The sequence below is a fragment of the Plodia interpunctella genome, chromosome 2 (genome assembly GCF_027563975.2).
Source record: "Plodia interpunctella isolate USDA-ARS_2022_Savannah chromosome 2, ilPloInte3.2, whole genome shotgun sequence".
NCBI classification, from domain to species: domain Eukaryota; kingdom Metazoa; phylum Arthropoda; class Insecta; order Lepidoptera; family Pyralidae; genus Plodia; species Plodia interpunctella.
This window is the reverse complement of record NC_071295.1, coordinates 4,363,332-4,389,163: the sequence shown is the minus strand read 5'-3', so window position 1 is coordinate 4,389,163 and position 25,832 is coordinate 4,363,332. Positions and strand designations below refer to the sequence as shown.

The window sequence follows — 25,832 nt, the reverse complement described above, 5'->3', positions numbered from 1 at the left end:
TCTTTTCACCGTAGCGCTGGGGGTTAGTCTCGTTAGCAACGGGAGTGATATTTCAAAACTAAACAAAGAGATGCGCCTCCTTTCCTGCGGGCTAACAAAGCTCAAATGACCCCTTTACTGTCGCCCATCCTTTGTGATCAAAGCCGCTGTCGCTAAATGTCGATGAAGATTAATTATCATACAAATGAAGGCAATGGTAACGGGGATAAAAAATGGTCAATACGTACGAGGCATAATTTGGGATTCTGCGTTGTGCTAAATTTATCGTTAATATATTATATTTTCGTTTTATATTTTTATATCTGTTTTTTACATTGTCTAAACGTGACATTCATAATACATATAAATACATATAACAATATAAATACATATACAATACATAAAACAGAATACACGATAGAGATTGGTAAGCAGGTTAGGTTAGGTTTAAAGAGTTATTTTCATAAAGTTATCAAGTAAATAGGTAACACTGAAATGTAGTCTAATGAAAATAGATAGGACTATTATAGCCCCTGTAAACTTTCAAATTGAGAAACAACTTTTCCAATAGAACGAATATTCCAACAAATTAGTTCAAACTTAAAAACCTTCAATAAAGTATGACATCCTTCTTCACTAGGTATTATAAAAAGACCTGCATAAAATGCAAAATAATAATGGGTCATAAATAAATATTTTATTTGTTTGTCATTGGTATTTGTGTGCCAGTGACGAAGGTAAATGGTTTGGTCATTAGTCTATCACAGGCCGTCGAGACAAAAAGCTTGTCATAAAAGGTTATTCAGGGTTCAACTGTTTGCAGAACAGTGCTTTTTATAACGAACGAACAAGTTAACATACTATGCTAACATTGTTCCTATAATGAAGTATACATAAATAATATTATAAATGTGAAAGTGTTTGTTTGTTTGTCTTTCACGTCATAACGGATTGAGGTGATTTTGGTTGTGGAGCTAGTTCGAAGCTGGAGTGTGTACTACATCCGCCCGCGGCACAAAGTAAGAGCCGCGGGCAACAGCTAGTGATTCTATTAATGATTTCAATTTCTTTAATGTTACGTAGATAATGGATTTAAAATATCATTTATTGTATTATTATATATCAGATTGTATATTGTTTTAAACCTGTGGATATTGTTACCAAACTGCAAATATGTATATGTGACAAGAGAGCTTATAATTTAAATTGAAGATATTGATTAACATATCCATGTCAACTTTGAGACTGGCGTAATAGTATGTATATAGTAATAGTAATACCCATATTTTATTTATTCTCTATATTGACTACAATCCTCTAGTTGAGCGACAGCGTTAACAACAGAGAAACCGAGTTTGCGTCTGACAAGTTTGAATATAGTCTACTAGATCTGATGATATATGAACTATTAACAAGTTATGTAGTATTGATATTGCGCTGTGAATTCTTGTGAAAACAAAATAAATATATTAATATTATCGAATTACTCGTATCGGTACGTCAAAGTGATACAGTTAAAAATAATTTTGTTATTACATTGAATCTTATAATTGGAAATCTTGAAATTTCCATTTATTTTACATATTTACTTCATGATTTTATGGAAATAATATACTATAATACTTATTTATTTATATAATACTACCTATGTTCTATCGATTGGGTTTTTCTGTACTAAATTAAAATGGATAGTATGGATAGTAATGGATAGTAAATACTTTATAGAGTAAGCAAGTCCTGGTTCGCGCAATAGGATATATCCCGTCGGCTTTCTGAGAAACGATGTTATTGTGATGGTATTCGTGGAAAATAATTTCCTCTTAATTGTATCGATCAAATTCTAGAGAATCGTGTATTAAGTAGTACATACCCTACCCAAACGTATATTAAGTAGGTGTAAAGTTACATGCCTAAGTTCAACTTATTAAATAATTTAAAGACTCTCGCTATTTAATTACCATATAATAATAAGCAGGTTAATGCCAACGTTACTCGCGTGCCCAGCAAAAAGGTTTCCATATTCGCGGAGACCATTACAATAATTGCATAGTTATAAAATAGGGAGTTTGCATAATTGCAACGGTTCACTGTTTAATAACAGGCGGGGCGCGGGATTCGCGGGGTGGTGATTAAGGCGATTATACACTCGACGAGCGCTGGCGCCGCGCTCCGGTCTAATTTACCACCAGTACCATCACGCCACGACATCGCCATTTGCGCGCCCACGTGCCTTTAGTTTAACACCCAATTAATATATTAGCTAATCTTTCTATATATTATTTACAAAATTTATGTGCGGTCTATGATTTCAGTGAAACACTGTAATATACTAGTATAGCAGCGTATTACGGCAGGCGTACGATAATGACATAGAACCCTCAAATATCAATAATTGTTCCCGAATTTAAGTTTGATGAGTATTTTCAGCAAATCAAAAATTTATAAAAAGTAAACATCAAACAACCAGGTAAAAAAAATCTTTACCGATGGGGGATTTAGAAGGGAAGAAAATATAAAAGCGAAATGGAAACAAAAACCTTTTAAATAATAATACGACAAATTTAAAAGTAAATGTGAAATAAAGTGTGCAAATAAGACGTTAGATGAATGTTTGACTTGTCTTGTTAAATAAGGAACGAGTGGGGATCACTTGAGCAGTGCAAACCTAATCATCGAAAGCCAACAAAAGGTCTTTGCCGGCAGTTCGCGGGCGATCGATCCTCAAGTAGTGGCACATGAGGCTTCAGGGACTCAAAGGTACATGAAGTGACTAAGGCTTTCACTACACACTTCTAATTAATAAATAACTATTAAAATCGATATCATTTGTAATCGTGTTTTACGAATCTTTAGAGGTATTACAGGTCAGAAAAATCACATAATCATGACCAATTAATATTAGAAGCAAACTGTGAAAAGATTCTTATAATTTATTTTATAACATAATACCGAAATGCAAATAATTCAGCTTGGTTGAGAGTTAAAATACTAATAAGTATTTTCTTGTAATAATGGTCATGTCAAACCAATGATCTACGATAAAATATGTTTACAAGTATCGTAACATAGTAAAATTTTATAGGTTGAAATCGAAAGAGCAAGAAAGTGAGGCTTTTAAAAACATGTACACTCCTTTGTTGTGGTTCGAGTAACAACACGAAATGCATAGGAAAAAATGGAATACGGAAAGTTTAAAGTGGTTCTATAGTAACTGGGCGTGTTTACATCAAAGTGGCCAGCGCTGTGTTAACCGCGCATACAAATCAGTGAAACTGGCCAGTTCGGACAAAACTTTGATCGCATTTTAAAACTGTTCGTGTGGCTGAAACATCAAATTGCAGTTTATATCTGCGCCGTCTTACTTCAAATAGTGTTTGAACGAGTTCAGTGTAAAGTTTAACTCATTTAGGGAGCCCCTCGAAAGAAACTAAGATCAAATTCATCTCGGCTAGTTAACGCCTCGCTTTGGATTTAGTTGCGGAGTTAGCGATGACTAAGTTCACGACTCGAGTAAAACATTACTTTTGCACAAGTCGTCTCGAGAGTTTTACTTGTATTATGGTATTGAGTGGTAATTTATGATTGGAATAAGGACTCTTTGAGAGTTTTTGCTTTACATCAAAAGCTGTCAGAATGTTTTCAGCATGTTTTCATTATAGGCAGGGTCACTTATACAAGACATTCAATAATCTTTTCAAATTAAACCAATAAAATTGAAAAAATATATTTATATTAAGCTATATCATAAATAAAAATGTAGGTACATTCAATACATCTTCGAATATGTCAAATCTCCCTCGCAATCAAATCCAATTTCGAGGACTTCATAGGCACCTCGAACTTGCCAAGATATGGAGTATGGCGAATACCAAATGTCGGCGCGGGTATTGACCTTTTTGACACCATGAACTGTATAAATAAAATGGTAAGAGTAAATTACTTATTCAAATAATCTGGATTACTTCTATTAACGACAATCCCGCGACTCGTGGCTGATCGATTCGATTTCTTTGGTGTTAGAGGATCCAGAGTTGGACGTCCACAAGTATTGTGAACCAGGTGACGTTCTGCGGGTGAGTAAGGCATTGGGGTTAGTGCAAAAGAGATAAAGGTTCGACATGCCACCACAATGCAACCGCTGCATAATAATGATAAAATTATCAGTGAAATTGGTGCTTTAATTCTATAACACAGGGACGGAAATAAGAGAAGGGCCTCACCTCACACGGATATACCGCCGTGTGAAGCCCTTTGTTGCTTTGCTCGTTTCGCCTCAAAACTCGAATCTGCTCCAAATTAACTATGTATTCTGACTTTATTCTGAATATTAAACAAGTCCTATAAGTATTCACAAGAGTCCTTGAGCAAAAATAAAGCAGATATTTTACTCAAAGTACAGGAAGAACAGTGAGAGGGTTAGAACGGGCCAAGTTTGGGCATTGTCGACGACTGCTTATTATCAGACGAAAGCAACGACCAAGGAAGTTCGCTCTTAAATATTTTTGGGATGCGCATTTCGTTAAATTGTTCCCATTCGTAAGCAAGTACCTACTTCTCAAGTGTTCTCTAAAAAACGCGAGGCCTTAAATGAAGCACTTTAATGATACTTTTATGAATTCATTGCCGTCTTCTTCTTCTTAGTCGTAAAAGTAAAAGATTTATTTTATTTTTGTCAAAATTGGCACATGACTACCTCTATATTTATATTGATTGGGGGCACCCAATATGGGGCGCCCATTCTATACTCATTATTGTGATATACGTATGTTACTGTCATCAGCTAACTAAATTAAAATGATAGTATTATAGGATTTGTAGGACTAAATGTCCTATAGCCGCTTTGCTATAATGAAAGCAAAATCAATATGAGCAATAATGGCAACAGCCATTAATTATGCCTCTCACAAAACATCAACCGAACTAAGGTTAGTTAATAAAATTGAAAATATACCTTTCTCTCGCAGTAAGTGTTCGGTGCTGGAGTTTTTGTCCCCAACTGGTCTCTGAATGGAGCCCCAAAAGAATATTCTGGTTTCCTCTTTTTGACATAATTAAAATTAGGGTCATGTTCTCCAGGAGCAGGAGTCTCGGGTTTTGACAAAGTTCGCGGCATGTATCCAAGGGTGAACGCTGGTGGTTTCCTAGAGAAAAAAATACTTTCTATATTATATAAACAAAGAAGAATTATTTACTCGTATATATATTCTAAAATAGGCAAACGAAATCGATGATGTATATTTTTTTGGTGATGGTATGTATATTTTTTTTAGACGAATCACTTCCATTTATTTTTGATTAAATATATTTTCGATGATTTTTTTTATTTTCTTAATATAAATTACACTTCTCTTATCACTTTACACTTTTCTATACGGATTCTAGTTACTAACTTGCAAGGCGCAGGCGGCCAGTACATATTAGGTGGAGGCGTCCACATGTCCCATGGCTGGTAAGGGGGTTTCGCGACTTTTCTTATAGAGTACGCAGGCGGTCGCTTGTATCGTATTTTAGCATTCGGCGCGTACGCAGCGGGCCCTGGTTTTTTCGACTTATCATATATCGGTTCGATGTGCGGTGTCACGACGCTGTGAGTTATTTTGAAAGGACCTGAAATCATGAAATAAGTATAATACGCAGTATGCAAGTGCGGTTGACAGTACAACACGGCAGAATTCGCGCTGGTTTGTGAAAGGTTAGTTGTCAAAGAAAATTGTGATGTTTGTGTTGTGCGCATGTACTCCACGCACACCAGCGCCTCTAGCGGCAAATTTGCTGGCGTTAACATAAATTGTATAGGTTACTTTGACTGAGTCGATCAATTACCTCCTATTTTGCCCATTCCTTGTATGTTAAACAAAGGGGCATACGGAGTGGTGACTGTTTTGGTCAGGCCCAATGGTTTGGTGAGATGCCCGAAGGTGTACGCCGGAGCTCGTTTGATCTTCCCGTACCCTTTCCCACCTGAAAATTCACGCAAAACGTATATGAAACAACATTGGTTATATGATTGGGCGTATAAAATAACCAACTGTTATGCGATTTACTTTTTGTACTCATTAATATTCAATTGAATTCATAGAACATAGTAATATAAGTTCATATACATTTTATTGTAGTTGACATTTGAAAAATATACTTATCTGACTTGTTGGAAAATAGCCAGTTATAGAAAAACTGCTAAGTTTGGGTCACAACGCCGCATTTTGGTCGTCACCATTGTCACGATGATAGAGCATTGTGGAGGGAAACGACTTTCTAGGCGTATTAATGGAGTGGTTTACCATTGCCTTCTGCATTTCACACATTATTCGATATATCATTAACCACAGTGCTGGTTTCCTCACGTTGTTTTCCTTCACCGGAAGCAAGCGGTGCTCTATTAACTCATGTGGCCAGAGTAGGATTCGAACTTGGTACTTTTCGGTTAACAGGCCTTAACCATTGGACTATCACCGCTTCGATAACTGAACTAAATAATAAATAAAAAATATAAATTACAGAAAATCGGCGGCGGCTCATAGTCGTTGGGTCCCGGAGACTTGGCCACGCCGCTCTTGGCCTCTCGCGGCTCGGTTGGCTTCAGCGGCACTTGCTTCACAAGCTTCGCTCTGCATTCCCAACCCCACGGCATTTTGTTCACAAAAATACATACAAAACTCACACAAAACTATATTTAAAAATTGACATCAAACCATCAATAGTCAATAGAAAAACTGACACTGTCACAGCTGTCACGGAAAAGGTCAAATATCATTTGAATAACAAATTAAATTAATAAAAATGTTATTCTTAACTTCGAAGATCTAATATCTCAGCGCCGAAGGCAAGAAAATAAATTATATAACATATCTAAGTAAATAATATATTTAATCGGGTATATCTATTGCTGTGGGTGTCGAGATTGAAGATTTATGACAAGAGTTTGCTACTAAACCGTTGTACGAAAACAAGCGAATTGCTGAGCAACGTAGGGAATATGTTTGTTATTTGCACCGCACACCCGCGGAATGCACGAGCCCAAATCACGCGAATCCGATAGCGTTTGAGATAAAAACGTTGGAGCGAACAAATAAAAACCGTGCGGAATTTCCACGGGCGGAAATTGAGCGGCTGCGGATATCGTCGCACCGGCGACGTGGACGGAGGAATGGCTTCCGCCCGAGGTGGGCCATCTTCATTATTCCCCCATTCTTTCACAATCCCATCCATAGAAATCGTAGACGCTGTTTTATGAAAATGTTTTGACGGTTACCATCCATTTTGAAGATTAGTTATGAATGCTTGAATGTTTTGTTTCAGTTATATATAAAGTTACTCATTATATATAATTTCATCGGAAGAGTACATTATGTATGAAGTTATATCTATAACTAACTTCTTAAAGAGGCAACAAATAAGTTTCGTTTTAAATTTTTAAATGAGATATAGTTGGGATACGTATGAATATATTAGTAAAACATACATATACCACATAGCTTGGAAGCCAACGCGCGCTTTCAAGTTTTGCAATAAAACATTAATTTAATAAAAAACATTTTATGACTGTTATTTATTTATTGGCATAAGCGGTGGAAAATTAAAAACGAGGCAATATGCCGGGGTCGCACAGCATCCATTATTCAGACGATATAACGAGACACGAGAATCGCGAGATTTTAATAGATTTCCTCTAGGGTTACCGAGTATGAAAAGAATTTACTCAAACTTTCCCGGAGACGGCTTCATTATTTCAGAAGAAGACTCTTATACCTACGCTCCATTAGATCTGAACTACCAGTAGGTAGCATTTTTATCTTAACACTTAACTGAGCAATATATATATAATGTGGGTCATTAACCAGTTATATATGAAATTAATTATAAATTGAATTATACTAAAGAAAATATTTGTTTTTAGAATTTATCCTTAGATCCCATATTTTATTCCGTTTTAATAAGTCCGCGATAAAGATGAACTGAACAGGAGAAAAACGTTATAAGATTTGTTTTAAGCAATAAATGTATGGTGTCGTTGGGGTTTTACCTTTGATATGACTTATAGTGTCTATTTAACAATAAAATTTGTCAACTTATTTTGTTTATAATTCGGAGTAAATAATATAACGTCATAGTTCATTGGCAAATAAAGTAAATGAACATCTATTAAAAGTAATGGATTGACAACCATGATTTATCCATGAGCGTGTGATACTCGCTATATTAACATATTAAGGGGTTCCGTAACGGTTTAAATCCCAATATGGTACAATGCGTACGCAAATATGCGTGCAGATGATAATATCTTCGAAGGAATTTTCCTATCTGAGAAAGTATTTAGGTATTTAAAGTTAATTTGTTTTTTTAAAAATACAGTTGATAGGCAGAAAATGACCCTATGATATATATATAGAAAATGGCCCTAGACTGTAAGTCCGCCTTTTATATTTAGTCCGCCTCTCACGGCTCCGCTCTATATATAATTGTAGTAGTCTTTTAGACAGATATACAGACGTGGCAGAGGACTTTCTTTCCTATTATAATGATACAAATAAAAAACAAGACTCAAACAGGCGGCGTTGACAAATCGAACTTTATGAATGAATGGGTGCAACAGGATTCAGAAGTATACTTATTTCAGTCAAATATCCTGCCAAAGAAGTAACATATTCTAAAATATTGTTCATAAAATTATGTTCGTCCACTCTACTCCTCTCCTACTCAATATTTGATTAATCTTTCTTATTTGAGCGTTTTCCCCATTTTTTCCAGGGACCGCTGACATTCTGAAAATGATTGCATATTTGTTAAGATCGATTTGACGACTAACGCAGATCCGAATAAAGTAAACTACTTAGTTAAACTAGTCGAATTTGCCCAATATTGGCAGAAAATGATTTCATGCACGGATAAATCCAATCTATGACAAGATCAACAAACAAACATACTCTAATTTTAGTCAATGCACGTAATTAATTACTTGCGAGTTGGGATCAGTCGGTAATATCTGGAATCCCCGCAGCTACGTGGGTGTCGATACAGTTATTAACAATGAAGTGATCAAAAGAATAACTTTTCTCCTACTTTTTTTTTGTAAATATTGAGATAACAGAATTGAGTAGTAGTATCACATATAGATAATCCGGCCGGGCCTTCATTTAGGACGGCTACATATCATTTCGTAAAGTGTTTCTTTACACATATTTTCATAATGTTTCTTCGTGAGTGTGTCGTGAACGTGATCGTGGTCATGTTCTATTCTCATCATAGATACGACTATGATGAGAATAGAACATGACCACGACCACTACCCATGGCTGAGGGTCGTGGTCGTTACATGGAATGAAACACACACGACTTTCTTGGAACTATTAATGGAGTAGTTTGCTATTTCCACCTTCAGCGTTTCACACACAAATCCACCAGAGTGAACACGCTATACACACGCTTCAATACCGCGGCCATATTAGAATGAGAATAATTTCATATTACCATTGGTTGACCTTGACACGTATCATACATCAATACAACCGTAAATATTTTTTTTATATATAGTAAATTTTTATATGTAAAATACATGTTGTACTAATCTGTGTGTTTCCAAGAGTAAGTATAGATTTCCTACAAATCTCATTCAATCAAAAATAAATATTTTACCCCAAAATTCTTCGCAATTTACAAATAAATGGGAATAATGAAGAGTGTTAATTTTCTGTGCTATCTGTTTTTGTGTTCTGTTAATCTCTAGCGGAGTTCAGTTTGGGAATAACTTTTCTTTTATTACACCGCCAGTCTTGTTACACAAATTCCTTTTATTACACGCAGTAAAAGTTGTTATTGAATGATATTTTATCGTTTTATTAGTGCCAGCCAAATTCTTCAGGGTAAAATTCTTCAGGGTAAATAGCGGTAAAGTTGTGCTCATAAACACATACCTACTCTATTTTTAAAGTTTACCCGAAACGTTTAGGTACCCCTAAGAATATAATAGCAATAACTTTGTTCGTTAATGAATAAGATATAATAAGAATATTATGTAATACTGGAAATATTATTTGATCTGTAAACATAGTATCTCAAAATGAATTTGTATAACATAAAACAAAACAAAACTTCGTCATTCCTTTTCTTCCGAGATAAACTACATATGTTGGCTTTCAATAACCGTATCTATAAATAATTCACAAATTGTACGCCTTGTTCTACAAACATTCACGAAAGATTTGACTTTGGCAAAGAGGGAGCAATATTTTAAGTTCTCAAATACGGTTGGCCAGTTTTTCGTTGCTGATATATTTTCTTACCATGGATTCTAACGATATTTACCTAGACATTTAAAGTTTAAATAAATTAATAGATCGAATAATAAAGGACTACTTTATTTTAATGGAATCACGAAAATTATACAATTATCTGTCAAAACTCCAATGAATCATGATTACAAGTGAAAATTTTAGACTTTAGTTATTGAATAAACAGGAATTACGTAGTATTATGTAAGTGTTTTGAATACAATTACTTGAAAGGTTTTCAGTAGAAACGCTATGCACTCAATCAGAATCGGGTTCGGGTCCGCCTAAGCTTTTTAAAAGTTCCCACTTCAAATTGACTTTCCCTGTTCGTCGGAGTTGCCTCATGGCTCCGTTGTTTTCCGCCTGACGACCCATTTCAAACGTCATTGTTTCAAAATCAACATGAACAATTATCTGCTATTTCTAAAATAGATTTGTAATAATAGAAGCGATTCGAGTCGCTTAATGGTTTATTCGGGTTGCAAAAACGCTGGTGCAAGTTGTTCGTCACATATATGTTTATTATTTGTTTAAAGACTTGTTCTATGATGGATTTTGAAAGCAATTTTATTTTATCAACCATATTATTATCTGTGATGAGATGGCACAACTAGTTATGCATAAATTGGTCAATGAAGAAAACGTGTTTCAAAATTTAGGAGGTCGTTAGGACCATATGCAACTCATTTTGCCTCACTCAATAATAATAGATGTGATTGAATAACATTAGCTCATACGTTCGTTTCGTCTTTATTTCAATGAAATATGATATATTTATTGATTCTCGAATTTCTTGTAACTTGTCAGTATTTCTGTGACTCGAATCTTTTCGAATATGAAATCTTGATAATATGAAGTTGCGATATTCAACATGAATAATTTATCCTCCCCACGTTTGGGGAATCGCGAATAGATTTTTCTGTTGAACTCATGTTTACATAGGTATACATCAAGAATAAGAAAAAAAACCGGCCTTTACATAATGTGGATGCTTGTTGTTAAATTTAACAATGTTATTATTCAGTCGCAATATAATGTTTTATCAAAATGAACGAAGGCAGATAATAATAAAAACCTTTACGTTACGTAACGTAACTTTTGAATAACTGTGACTCTTTGTGAGATTACGAAGTAGGATTGGATACAGTAGGTGCGGTATCTGATTTGTAATATGTTATAACAATGATTACCACTATAGTTATCAGATCGAAGCCTTGGCAGATATAGACCGAAGTGCCAGAAGTCTTGTAGGGTGTGAGATATTTGCATATAATAATACTTTCTACTATACTTATATAATAATGCTTTTTATATCTCTTTCTATGAGCACACTAATAAGAAGTTCGACAATCTCTAAGCTCAAAAACTTATTGGTGACATAATCTTTTACTTATTTTGTACTTATTCACAATGTATCGAAATTTCTCGAGAGCTCCTCCAACCCCAGTCGATTTTATCGGAACGCCGGAAGATAGCAAGCTGATGCAGTGAGGTCTAAGAACGAGATTTATCAGTAATTGCTGCTGAATATTCAAGGTGCTGACCATCAGTATTCGTGTCTTGCGGTCTTGATTAGTCTACACGCTCGGATATCGTCGAAACACAGGTTTCACAAATATATAAAACGATCTAACATAGATTATCTATTATCAGACGTCTTGTACAAAATATATAGATTATACGGTTTTATAGTCATGACTTTAGAATCTCATCTCTTTTTCGCCTTAACATATCCGAGACATACTACCTACCTAATGTCTATGTAAAATTTTATGAGAAAATAAAAATAAGCACCGTGAAAATGTTTAAAACAAATGTTAACAAACTCGTAATTTATAATAATCACACCAAATAAGGGAAGAATAACCACTTAAAACTCTTACTTCTACTTTGAGTTTAACATAGCATTTCTTAATAATTAAAAAGTCTCAAAAAAGTTCTGAGTACGTAAGAGAGAAAAGTAATTCGCAAGGTTTAATTTATTCACAACGAGTAGATTGTTTTTCGCGTTTCCGCGGCCTAGGGCGAGCCTACCGAAACGTTTTACACAGCCCTTGATATTATGGCTGTTTTTAAATAGCTACAACATGACCCACTGCTGGGTATAATCCCCACTCTCTTTCAATGTTTCTTAAGTTTTGTTTATAAAGTCTATTTCAAGTCGTTATTAATATTCGTCGTTCAATTATTTATTTATTTCATAAAGAAACAAAAACAGGAGATTGCAATTAAAAAGAGAACATAGAATAAAATATATATAGGTACTTAGATAACGATGATCAACTCGAGATTGAACAATGGATCGCATCAAAGAGAGTCAGTGATAAATGTTCTTCGTGAACTAAAAAAGGATGTATATAAACGTCAGCCAGCGAGCTTTGCACAGCTCTCAGTAACCAAACTAAGATAATCCTTTATACAGAACGTTAAAACTTCAGTGGATTTCACGAAGATTAATTAATTAAAAACCGGACTCTAATATATTATTAAATAAAGTATTTTGGTAGGAGCATAGGAGTTATTTAGGCTTCTTTGAGCTTATTTTCCTTTTCCACGTTTCACGTTGGGGCAGATAATGATTATTATTTTCGTACTATCGGACACTTTATATGAATAGTATAATATTTTTTATCAAACCTTTGAAAAGTTAATGGACGTTTTTAAATTTAAAATGTACTAATGAGAGATCTTTATTCTTTTCCCTTACTTTTATTATTAAGATCAAACAATTATTGTGATGAATCAAAAAAAATAAGGTTAATTATAATGGAAATAATAGCTTTATTTGCACAGTAACTAGGTGAGTTTGTGCGTCGTCATTGTTTACAGCAATTTATTCAGGTTGTTGTAAACAAAGGTGATTCATCATTTTAAATATTTCAAAATTGCCGACTCTGGTCATCTACAAAGTTTATTTACGTCAATTATAATAACAATATAATAGTCAAGTAGTTTGTATAGCAGCAATTTAAAAAAATATTTTTCACGAAAATATGACAGACTATATAGTTTTTTTCTTATTTCAATAATTTTGTTATAATTTCCATTCAACAGTGAAATGTGCTTTAATATTGATTTTATTCTTAAAGTGTTAGTTATTTTAAAACCTATTTGTCTAAATTTATTAAAATGAAAGACAAAAATAATGAAACTCACAGTGACATAATTCAATAGTGAAAATGAGCAACATGATTAACACCTACATAGTTCACAAAAAGTTTGATACACGGGTGGCCTAATGGCATATTAATGTCTGTGTGCTCTAGAATAGTCGAGTTTGTGTGGTGCATTAGTGCTGTAGCCGTCTGCCCACTAAACTTGCTGAGTACTGTGACCTGGTTAATAACTAACTGACGAAATGCAGAATCACTTCTCGTGAAACCGACTATTTAGTCCACTTGGATTCTGAAACTATGTAAGTTGGTTAAATGACGAAGTATTGTTTATGTAACAATTATCAGTTTTCTAATAAAAAATATCAAATATAGAAACGAGTAAAATATGAGAAAAATAATTATTTCTTCACAATAAATTCACAGACGGATTGCAACATTTAAAATACCTCGTATGTAAACGACTAGAATAAAACAGTCAAACGCTTTATGTTAAAAAACTGTTGTTGGAAGCTTGGCATAATAATTTGAAGATCTATTTTTGATTGATGTAAGTCACTTTAAATACGCTTATGCGTAAAATAATTATTAATAGAGTATATACTTGATGTGGAGCAAGTCAAGTAAAACAAAGGGTAGGTGTCATTTTACATCAAAGCTGATTGGTTGATTCGCGCAGCGTGGCGGAAAATAGCCTGCGAGCGTGTAGAGATGATATCTGGCTACGTCCAGGCACACAGGCACGTTTGAGCTTTTGATGTGTCTGTGTCTAAAGTAGACTATTCGCTCAGATAACCATTTCATTTAGCACTAGTGCTGTAGAACTTCTCAGACAAAACTTATATAGATAAGTGTTCATTGGGCCAAATACTGAAGACGTTTTAAAATTTAGTAAAGTAATGTTTACTAGATGTCCAATCACAATTTCCATATTAGTTTATCCCCTTATGTGTGTGAGCGAGCGAAGCGAGCGAGGTCTAACATTCTACTTGGGGCAAAAATATTTTTTGTATGTATGTATGTATGTTTGTTTGTTTGTAATGCGATAACTTTCGAACCGTTGGTCCGATTTTGATGAAATTTAAAAGGTTTAAGGTATATAGGCGTAAATACAGCAAGATTTATTTAAAAATATACGAGAATTTGCAATTGTAACAATGGTCGAAATATAACTCAAGTAACTTTACATGACATTGTCGCTTCTCTCTTATTTCCTTGACGAAAGTGTAAGCCGAGGCGCGAATTTGTCGCCGGGAAAAATGTGACGCACGGTAACAAGCGACGTCACCACCACGCCGCGCGACAATAATTCACGCTGTAGAACTAAGCATTCGTCAACAAGTTTTGACTTTAAATGTAAAGTTTTGTTTAAAGTCGAGAAATCTCCGCTAAGGGACAAGCAAGTCTGTATAAAATATAATAACCATGCTATGTGCTGTAAAAATTCAGTATTTTATGTAGCAAAATTGTTTCACATTTATAACATTAGCATAGCATGATTTACGGAAGTATCTTTTATGGCATAGGGCGTCAAATGAGCTAGTGGGTCACGTTAATATTAACCGGTGGTTACCGCTGCCCAGGAACAAATGCAGTACTAGGGGATTACAAGAGCGCGCTCCAGGCCTTTCTAGAAGTCATAGATTCGCTTCTTGAAGGTTCCAATATCATGCCATTCGGGATTACCGCTGCGGGAAATTGAGTATACAGTATCGTCATACGTGGTAGAAATATAGTTTAATTGTACAAATATAACAACATATTTCAATGCCCACGACTGATTTCCGAGACAACAGTGTCTAAATAAAAGAATAGCAAACAGAAAAAGTGACATTCTAAACTGTGCAATCGAACGGGACAATGGGACAAAGGTAAAATTCATTTCAACGTTTGCCAATCGAGGCCCGAGCTAAATAGATTAGGTTGTACGGTATTGATCGTGGCTATTCGTAGCTGAAACAGACGACCTGAAACTTCTGAACCTTAAATATTTGATGCGATATATTCATTCGGCTGTTGGTTGCATCGAGATGATAGTGCGCTCTGGACCTATATCATATTATGACTTACATAACAATCAAAGAATATATTCATATTTATTTATATAATATTATATATTTTAATGGTGCAATACAAAATAATAACATCTTTGAAAAGACTTTAAGAAAGTCGGCGGAAGGGAGGCGGCATCGTGGATCGTTTTGAGCAATAATATATTTTCTGTAGTATGATTTTTTTTTCTTTTCGAATGATCTATGGCAGTATGCAATCAATTTATTTGTTAAAAATTAATAAAATCCAAAACTAGTCCAGAGTGCTAAACCGTGCCGTGTTGTGTCGTATTATGATTTATAGGAGGCTCACGGCTTTCCTTGTTTTAAATTATTAATTACTTAAATTACTTTGTGTTATGATTTTATCTTATAATGTTGCAGAGCCGCTTGTCGTATTCGGTCGGATTTTGTTAATTACAGTTACAATGACAGACAGACAGCGGGAGCCGACTTTGTTTACTACCACTGTTTGGTTTTGTACCATGTAATGATAATGATAGTTTATGCATGCAAAACCGGATGCAACAGCTAACAAAATATAATAATTTTGCCCTTTCATTTGTTACACATATATTCATGATTGAAAATATCGATTTTATGACATGTAAAGGGCGCCATTTTCCTTTTTTTGACGTCACTTAGCCTATAAGTAACCTTGTGCCAGTATAACCACGCTTCGAATACCTCATTAATGTCGGTTAGGTACGATAATTACAACATATATACATATACATACATACCAGTCAAAATCACAACCATCATTTTCGCTTCCCGGTAGTCGAGTAAACGACCTATTTTTCTATTTAATTATTTGCGTCTTTAATAAACAAGTAGGCACTATGAAGTAGGGATGGGCTGGGACATTGTATCATAAAATATCATTAGATATATATGTAAATGTAAAAGTACTTTATTGATAGACTTATAAACAACTAGCATTTGCCCGCGGCTTCGCACGCGTTAATTTCAGTTCTTAAAAGGAATGGAAGTAAAATTTCAGTTATTCTTATTATTATATATTAGTTCATCGTGTATTCTAAGACTGGTAAAATTTATTTATCACAAATTATATAATATATGATTCAAATTCGTATTTTTTGCCATCTTTAGCTCAATTCCTCGTTTTCCGCTACGTGTCTCGTTTCGAAACTTGTCTTGTCCTGTTTCATGCAAATTGTCCAATGTCCTTTCCCGCAACGTGCCCCATCCCATTTCCCGCTACGTGTCCCACTCCCGCTTCAGATAATGCGTGCCGAACATTTCATGGACCTCTCTTCAAAATAATTTCCATCCCTACATCATTCCCCTAAAGATGCAATTTTCAAAATATATATAAAACATTATTATTTTTTATTAACTACAAATTTAAATAAAAAATTTCATGTGTTCCACTTCAAAACTGACGTAGTTTCATACAAACTTGAAACCCTTATTTCACCCCTATAGGAATGTAATTTTCAAAATCGAATTACTGCATTATTATTTTTTTACCAACTACAAACTTAAATCGAAAATTTCATGTGTCTCACTTCAAAAATGACGAAATTTCATACAAACTGGCAATCCCTATTTCACCCACTTAGGGATGGAATTTCGAAATACCTTCCTGCCAAATTTCATCTTCATGGGCTCAGTAGTTTTCGAGATTTCGTGATACGATATGGCAACACTAAAATACTTATAGAATTCAAGTGCAGTTTGTATTCAAAAACCTGCACACTCGTAAACAAACATTGTAACATATAGAAGGCGTTGTTTAATCAATTATTTCGATGTAACATAATTTTCAGTCCATTTCAGCTACAATTTATGTACCCATAATGACCGCTCCACCACCGAACGGATATTAAATGAGTTCAATCAATTTTCAGATTATTCTTTCATAAATAAATTTGTTGGTGTATTTTGCTTCTTACAGGCATAATAACTAATTGAACATTGTGTAATTGGCTGTTTCAATATAAAATGGTAAGTTTTTAAATCATTAAAAACTCCCACTAAAGTGCATCTATTTTAAAAATTTATTTTATACAAATTCGGCGTCGGACTTTTGAAACAACTTTCATGTGAACCCGGATCATAATCAAACAAGCTTGGAAATCCTATAAACAAACCTTTAATTACGCAATTAAATAATTACATAAATAGGTAGGTATTTTCATTGAATTCGGCAAATAAGAATTTAATTATAAGTTTCTATAACTTATACACGAATATAACACGAATAAATACAATGAAGTAGTAAAATTGAGGTAGAAGTTTCATGCGGACAAAGCCTCGAAGACACTCCGGTGAAAAATGGGCAAAAAATGTCTGTTAGCTGTTTACAAGCGACTTGCTAAGCAGCATTGTCGTCACAATACAAGACATTTATTCCGTTATCGTCAAAACGGTATCTCAAGACTTCTGGAAAATAGCACGCGATGCGAACAATTGGGTTTAAGTTTAATTACTTCAATTATATGGTACGTATTTTTGAAGTATAGCAACTTTCTATGACTAGATCGCTATTGTATTGTAGAATTATACGAGTACAACACTTAATATAATAATTCATAACACTTGTGAAATGAAGCACTGGCAGAATTAAATTTAAAGCCGTTAAAAAATCTGACATTGACGCAAAGCCGTCAAATCGTAAACAAAAAAATGAATTGCCTCCAGTAAGTATCAGTCAAAACTTTAATAAACATGAATTTATATGAGATCCTTTTCCTAAATAATATCTAAGATTTAAGTTAGAATCCAAACCATCCAAGAAACTCATAAGTAACATATTAAACGAACAGAGTTCTGAAAGCCACCGGGTCCAAAGCAGAAATAATATTTTTCATTACCGCCTCTGGCGTAAGAGCCTCAGCAATATTCTCAAGGTAGCGCCTAAACTCCTCTCCGTCTGATTTGAATTTAAAATACTTTTTGGGAACAATGAGATGCCCATCATTCTCCCTCAACGTTTCTGCATTAGAGTCTATCCATCACAAGGCTATCAAATCTCAAGTCCAAGTTAAAATATTCCAAACATCCAATAAAGTAAAAATTGAGTTACTAATAATCTTTGACATACTTCAATTTATTTATCGAAGTCCTCGGAAACAGTAAACTTTCTAAAAAATCATCAGGTACTTAATTAAAAATTCTTAACAAATATTTTTGTTTAATTAAAGTACTATAAATTTCGTAAACAATGTTGATAAACAAAAAATAAGTTTAGAAATCACATAATGAATTTTAATAACATTGCGTCATTTAAATATAAATCAATTTTACACAGGCTAAGGTTTCCGCGAACATAACATTTTAGGGCTTTCCTCAAAATACAGTTATCCACCTATTGGAATATGATTTAAAACAGCAAGTTCATAAATGCACCATCACAATTTTTTACAACAGGAACAAAAGAATTCAATAAGATACTATAATAATTTACGTTTTAGTTTAATTGACATATATACCTACACGAAGAATATGAATTAGCCAATGCCAGAACCCAACACAACACTAAACACCACCACTTCCACATCAATTAGCGCGCACAATACGATGATCATGCTAATGTCTGGCAACAGGCATGCGCGTCGTAATTAAGCCCATCTCGTATGTTGCTCGCGTCTCACCTCTTGCGCTGCACCATTGCACCTTAAGATGTCTATCCTATATGTATGCTATAATACGAAGGATTTGAAACTTTTCGGATCTTTTAAGTATGCTGAAATTTATTAAAATCCACAATTTCGTAAAGTGTTTAATTGTAAATTCATCTAAATCAGCAATAATTTGAATAATATTAATAATAATATGATCTTTTTTCAATCTCATTATTTAAATTTACTTTGAATAAAAATTGGTAACTACCTTTTGTAAGTAGGTAGGTTAGTAAGTACTAATTCCTGTTAGTAAGTAGCTATTTTGCATATCAAGTTACTTCAAATACCTCGTAGGACAAACATTATCATTATAAAACATTATCTATCAAATACAACAACGTATGTTCTACGAGTTTCATTAATTATTTGTTTACTTTAATGATTGAATTACATGAGTATTGTTTTATTTTCAAATTTCAATGCCACAAGAGGAAATTAACAACTTGAAAATCGATTTTTAACTCTAACGTGTCTCCATGAATATAGAGCATATTTTTGTACATGTTTATTTACATAAGTTAAAAATAACATGAAATCTGTTTTTAACTTTTGTGCCTGGCAATGTATCGAAGCCACGACTACGCTTTGAACTGCACCTTAAGATGGTAAAACTCCTTCATTACCTGTGGCACAGAACAACATTAAGAAGAGGGCGAGGAAGCTGCTACCAGTTTGTGGGAACAGTGGCACTGGCCTAACTGCCTTCATAAATTGTGCAAGAGGCGAGGCTGGAGGTTTTCATAGTAAGTCTTTAGATGGTACTCGGGAACGGAACTAAGATTACTTGTGCGAATTAAACGGACTGTGGTACGCTGCGTCAAGGGGTACAATTTATATACGTTTTCAGTTTATGCTGAACAGAATGGAAAAATCGTAGTAATGGTCTTTCCATAATTATATTTATTTACGCAAAAGAAGAGATAGTCAAACAGTTTTTACTTTAGTTTTAAAATATGTCTTCAGCCCTGAAATTGTAATAAAGATTATGACTGTAGTTTATCCAATTGACAAACTCCCAACTTGTTACTTATATTTTTTTTACAATATATCACAAAATAATTGGTTTTCGATTTCACCACAGATGCGCAATCTGTCTCAGACTATTGTTCCGTCACTTGATACCAAGACTTGATGGATCGGTATATTCGGTTTCATATATTAATATCTTATTCGTTGGTAATGTTAATGTAGACGGCAGCATGCGCTCGATTGTTAAATGGCTCGTACCCCGCTTGTAATTTATGCGTTGTTACGGAATCTCCAAGTTTGCGCACGATACATGAACCTAACTTAAACATTGTTGGTAGCAATATATCCATTATTAATTTTGTTTGTCACATTAAATCAAATCTGTGACACATACGAGTACTTGTGTATTACAACAGGAGACACCTCCACGCTGATTTCCCGTAAGAAAGGATTTTGTAATTGATTTAGTCTTTGATAAGATATGCCTATATAGACATACATATATACTCGTACTTAGTCTGCACTTTGGTAAAATTTTGTAATTACGTACCATCCGTCCACAAAATCATGTATGTCATGATGATGGCATCTGTTTTCGGAGATGGGACAAGACTTCTTCAGAGTACTTTAACTTTTCTTCAATAAAAATACTTATTTTATATTTTAATTACTGACTGTGGTGACTTATCACACCACAATACAGATACTATCGAGTGAATTCCGAGATTCGTTCCGTGGCTGCAATTGTGCATTTGATATCAAGGCTGCCTCCGGGACATTGTCTTGAGACAACGAGGTTCATAATGAGACGCGGCTGCCTCAATTGCTGCCTCAGCCGTTTTCCGGCTCCCGGGAAATTAAAACTGTTTATTTAGAGGCGTATCTGAACACATATCAAGTGACGGATAATAGAAACGGAAAGAAGGTCTAATTGCGGAAAACATATAATGGATGTTTAAAGGAAATGCTCGACGAGGAAAGTCTTTGCAAAAACTTTGAATCTTTGGAATGATCAACTTGATTTTTTAAAAAGTAATATAGAATATTGGTAATGATTTAAACAAAGAAGCGGAATTAATACTGAATGGCTGCATGGATGGAGGACCTAACTAAATCAAAAGTTTTATTAAGTTTAAGTATACAATGGGATGATATAGGCTAAAAATTATGATCTTGATGATATACGAGTAACTATTATGACTCAAAATTTTATTGATAAATGAATTGTAGTCACCACACTTATTACGAGGTCTTTTGAAACTCGAACAGCATTAAGAAATTTATCATGTAGGTACGTTTTAACTAAACGGAACGGTTGTGCCGAATTGAACATTTACTGTACATTTTTGCCAAAAACTTACGTGTATTATGGTCTTTGACCGGGCTATCAAGAATTGTAGCGAAGTCAGACCGGCAGTTTCCTGGGTAATTTCGTCTAAAGGGAAATAAAACGATCGCGAATAAAAGACAAAACAAGGCGGCGTTTTCAGCATCGGCACAACATCCATCATGACAGTTACGCAGCAAATCGCCGACAATATCGATTACTGAGAGGAAAATAATATTTATGGGACTACAAGTCAACTTTTTACATTATTCGCTTGTTTGTTTCACTTTTTCAAGCACAAAAAAGAAACACATTTACGCCTCGTACTGGAAAAAAAGTTACAGGACACCCATCAATATAACAATGGCCTTTTTGTCTCAGGGGTGATATTGTAAATAGTATTGGTAGGGAATGTGGGCGACTGTCGCCAATGGCTCTTTGAAATTCTGCTTAGCAACGTCTAGGTAGCTGATATTTTAGTAGGTTGGCCAACAATTTTGTTATGTACCAATTAGCTTTATACGTGTAATGGATCATATAATGAGTTATTATAAATTTGACGACCTCGGTGGCGCAGTGGCAAGGTTCTTGCCACTGAACCGAGAGGTCCCGGGTTCGATCCCCGGCCGGGTCATGATGGAAAATGATCTTTTTCTGATTGGCCCGGGTCTTGGATGTTTATCTATATATGTATTTGTTATAAAATATAGTATCGTTGAGTTAGTATCTCATAACACAAGTCTCGAACTTACTTTGGGGCTAGCTCAATCTGTGTGATTTGTCCTAATATATTTATTTATTTTATTTATTTATTATTATTGTTGTTCTATTGTATTAATTGTTAGTTATTTACATCGCCTAGGCATATAATTTGAGAGTATGTAGCCCGATGCTCTGTAGGAATTTTGGTATGAAAAGTGCTTTATTTAAAATTCAACACGTATTACATATACTAAATTCGTCTTTATTATACATGAATATTGAATAAAAATCTTTGTTCAAAAATATTCATCAAAAGTTCGTTCCTTATAAACATTTAATATTTGTTTATCAACATGTATATACAAAAATATTCCTTAAAGTCGTCACAAAAATACGTAGTCAATAGAACTAGTAAAATAAATGAAACTGGAATCGTTTATCTGTAACTACTTGAAATGCTCGGGGCATTTCTGTAAAAATAAAATTGATCTAAAAGTGAATATCTTGCTTTCTGCTCTTGAGTTTTATTACTATTTCTCAATAGCACTAGAGGTCACTACAACTCGGCGCAAAATGATGTAAACACGAACGATTTATCAATATGTGTAAAACTCTTCCGTTACTGAATGAGTGACTGACTGACTGACAGACAGACAACGTACAGCCGAAATTTGGTATGTAGTTTCCCTGGGGAGTGTAGGTGAGCACTAAGAGAGGATTTTTGGAAATTTTACCCCTTTATGAGGTGAAAGGGTGTTCGATGTATTTAGCCTGCGCTGGCACATTTGGATCTACTGTCATACATTTTTAAATTTATGACAGTAGATCAAATTTAATCATAAATTTTTAAATTTATGACAGTAGATCAAATTTAATCATAAATTTTTAAATTTATGACAGTAGATCTAAATGTGCCAGCGCTGGCGAAATACATCGAAAGAGATTCCAAACAAAGCGTAGCTGCGTTACGTTGGGGAGGGCCCGGTTAAAAAAAAATACCACACATATATTACACTTCACGCTACTTGTCCTCAAGTAAATCCAGTCGAGCGTTACAAGGGGTATACAATCAAGGTATAAGGGATGTAAGGGGTTACAAGGTGAAATATTGTATGGGACTTAATACAATTTTCAAGATAAAAAGCTGAAAATTGGTAAACATACTTTGTAGCAAATCACACCTCACACCAATAAATAACTTGAAACATTGGGATATAATAGTGCATTATATATATTTTGAAAATTGCATTTCTAGGGGAATGATGTAGGGGAAATTTATAAGAAACTTTATGATTCTTGAAAAGAGACCCATAAAATGTTTAATTTACGTTTGTGGTTGATAAAAAACCGAGACGTAACACGTTATGAAAAATGGGACGGCACGCGTTGCAGAAAGCGTGAGTTGTAGCGGGAAATGGGACGGAGACACGTAGTGGAAAATGGGCGAGGCAAGTAGTTGGAAACGGGGCGGGACACATTGCGAAAAACGTGATGGCACAAAATGTAGGAAATGGTACGAGATCCCTACATAGTACGAAGCGGGATTGGACAAGTGGCGGGACGAGACACGTAGCGGGAAACATGAAATTGAATTAAATATAGAAAAAAATACGAATTTGAATCATATATGACAAACATCCAACAGTTTACAGAGTACGCGATAAAAAATTTACTGAGATTTTGCTATGAAATTGACGCGGGCGAAGCCGCGGGCAAAAGTTCTAAATATTATTCTGGACAGATCTTGATGTAATTTAGTAAGCGGTGTAACCTGAAATAGCACATAGAATTTTTTATCATCCCGAAATTATTGGAATCTAACAAGAGTTGTGCAAATAAGTATATCGATAATTTTATTGTAGTCATAGACATATATTTTTATTTATTACAACAATCCCATTACCAAAAAGAAAGATTGGTCCAAATTGTTAAGATAACGATGTCCTTTCAATTTCATTCGAATGTCAATTACGTTGGTCTACTTACACGTGACATTCATTCAATTATGTGCCGAGGTCTGATTTAAAAGTGATAAAATGCAAACTGTAATTTGCATCAGATCTGGTGACGACATTGAGAGATTTAGTGGAAATTCTGTCATAATATCGAAACAACGAGAATACAGAGAGGACACCTATTACAATGGATAATAAATAATAATAATAAACATGTTGTTAGTATGTATTGTGATGGTATACACAGCCAGTGTTATTTGTGCCGAATTATATAAGAAATAGCTTTTTGAACGCGGCTGTAATAAATTTATGAAAGCAAGATTTAGCTTGAAAAAGCTCAGTAATACATGTTTTTTAAATAATCAGATACTGTTTATCTTTGTTTAATAATATACTAGCTGCGCCCTGGGGCTTCGCTCGTGGGAATTCCGGGATAGTAAAAAAGTAGAAAAGTACCCTATGTGTTATTTCCAATATATATTCTACCCGTGTACCAAATTTCATAATAATCGGTACAGTACATTTTGCATGAAAGAGTAACAAAAATATTAGTAGGATAGGATGTGATTATCCCACTTTATTTTCTGCGTGTTTTGTGTTACAGTATGTTGTTGGTGATTAATATGGACTTCATGGGGCACTGAGCGAAAAACAATGCGCACCGCACCCCGCCATAAGGGTCCATTTATCCCATTAAGAGGTATTTTACCCAGTAAGCATATTAGTATTAGTTGATTCATTGTATTAAAGCGAGACTTAAATTCCATATTACGAGTACATTTCAAAGTTGGGTAAGTATGTACATAAATCTTTAACTAAAATGTATGTCATATAAAACATGCGAAATTACAAGCGTCTTTTTTCGTCGAATTAAAGTAATTTAATTGATTGTATATAATTAATAGGAGAATTTTATAAAAAGTGTATACTTAATTACGTGTGATTACTGATATTACGTGTGAGGAAGTCTAGCTCGAGAACGATAACGGCACTTCGACTTCTCAATTAATTTTTGAGAGCGATCGATTTACATCGGAGTTAGAAACTCAAACAGTTCCTATGCAGAACCCAAGGTCGGGCAGGCTAATGATTATATTCCATGTAAGGTTTTCTTCAACGTTAAATGTAACTTGCATGCATCCTTATTACCTATTATAAAATGAAGTTCTCTTGGCTGTCTGCACGCGATAACTCGAAAATTACTAGACCTATTTTTGTACGGTTTTCGCCAATATCTATATATATATATATATATATATATATATATATATATATATATATATATATATATATATATATATATATATATATATAACTCGTATACAGGAATCACGCTATATTCCTGTATACGAGTTATACATGTATAATTTATGGTTCGAGCGACCAAGACGTCTGGTAAATTATATATTTTTATTATATTATTTTTGTCCGAATACAATGTATAAGATTAAAAATAAAAGCAGATGTTGGTAAATCATAACAGACAAGATATTTACGTAATACCTAGTGTTTCTCTACGCGCAACCTGTAACAACTGGCAAGTGTGCCGTAAGAATAATCCAGCAAAAATGAACTTTGTACCTCAAACATTGAGTTCAATTTAACTTGTTAAAATTGAGTTAATAACAGCAATTATCGCAGAGTAACGCTGCACGAGAGGGCGTGTTAATGCACAGAATACACGCGAGCTCATACGAGCGCACTATGAGAGCATAAAAAATCTAATTAAAACTTTTAGATTTTCCGCGTAATTGAATATTCTACTGGAGAATCTCCAGGACAGATTTCTGCGAAATAGTAAATAATTTCGAATTCATA

At 34.2% G+C, this 25,832-nt stretch overlaps 1 protein-coding gene across 1 annotated transcript; it reads right to left on the bottom strand.

The window, feature by feature from the left end:
* Window positions 1-3,687: 3,687 nt before the first annotated feature.
* Window positions 3,688-6,707, bottom strand: LOC128680683 (protein CIMAP1D-like). Its single transcript, XM_053763983.1, has 5 exons — window positions 6,478-6,707; window positions 5,803-5,940; window positions 5,370-5,586; window positions 4,931-5,120; window positions 3,688-3,888 (listed from the first exon to the last, which is right to left on the bottom strand). The coding sequence occupies exons 1-5, from the start codon at window positions 6,608-6,610 to the stop codon at window positions 3,766-3,768; spliced, it is 801 nt and encodes a 266-aa protein (XP_053619958.1). The 5' UTR covers window positions 6,611-6,707; the 3' UTR covers window positions 3,688-3,765.
* Between the last annotated feature and the right edge of the window lie 19,125 nt (window positions 6,708-25,832).

What these genes read in the sequence shown, in the direction of transcription:
- LOC128680683 (XM_053763983.1), bottom strand. Translation starts at nt 6,610, where the DNA reads ATGCCGTGGGGTTGGGAATGCAGAGCGAAGCTTGTGAAGCAAGTGCCG. An exon ending in AGGAATGGGCAAAATAGGAG is followed by an intron (nt 5,587 to 5,802) that starts GTAATTGATCGA and finishes TCATGATTTCAG; the next exon opens with GTCCTTTCAAAATAACTCAC. An exon ending in TGGCCGCCTGCGCCTTGCAA is followed by an intron (nt 5,121 to 5,369) that starts GTTAGTAACTAG and finishes TTTTTTCTCTAG; the next exon opens with GAAACCACCAGCGTTCACCC.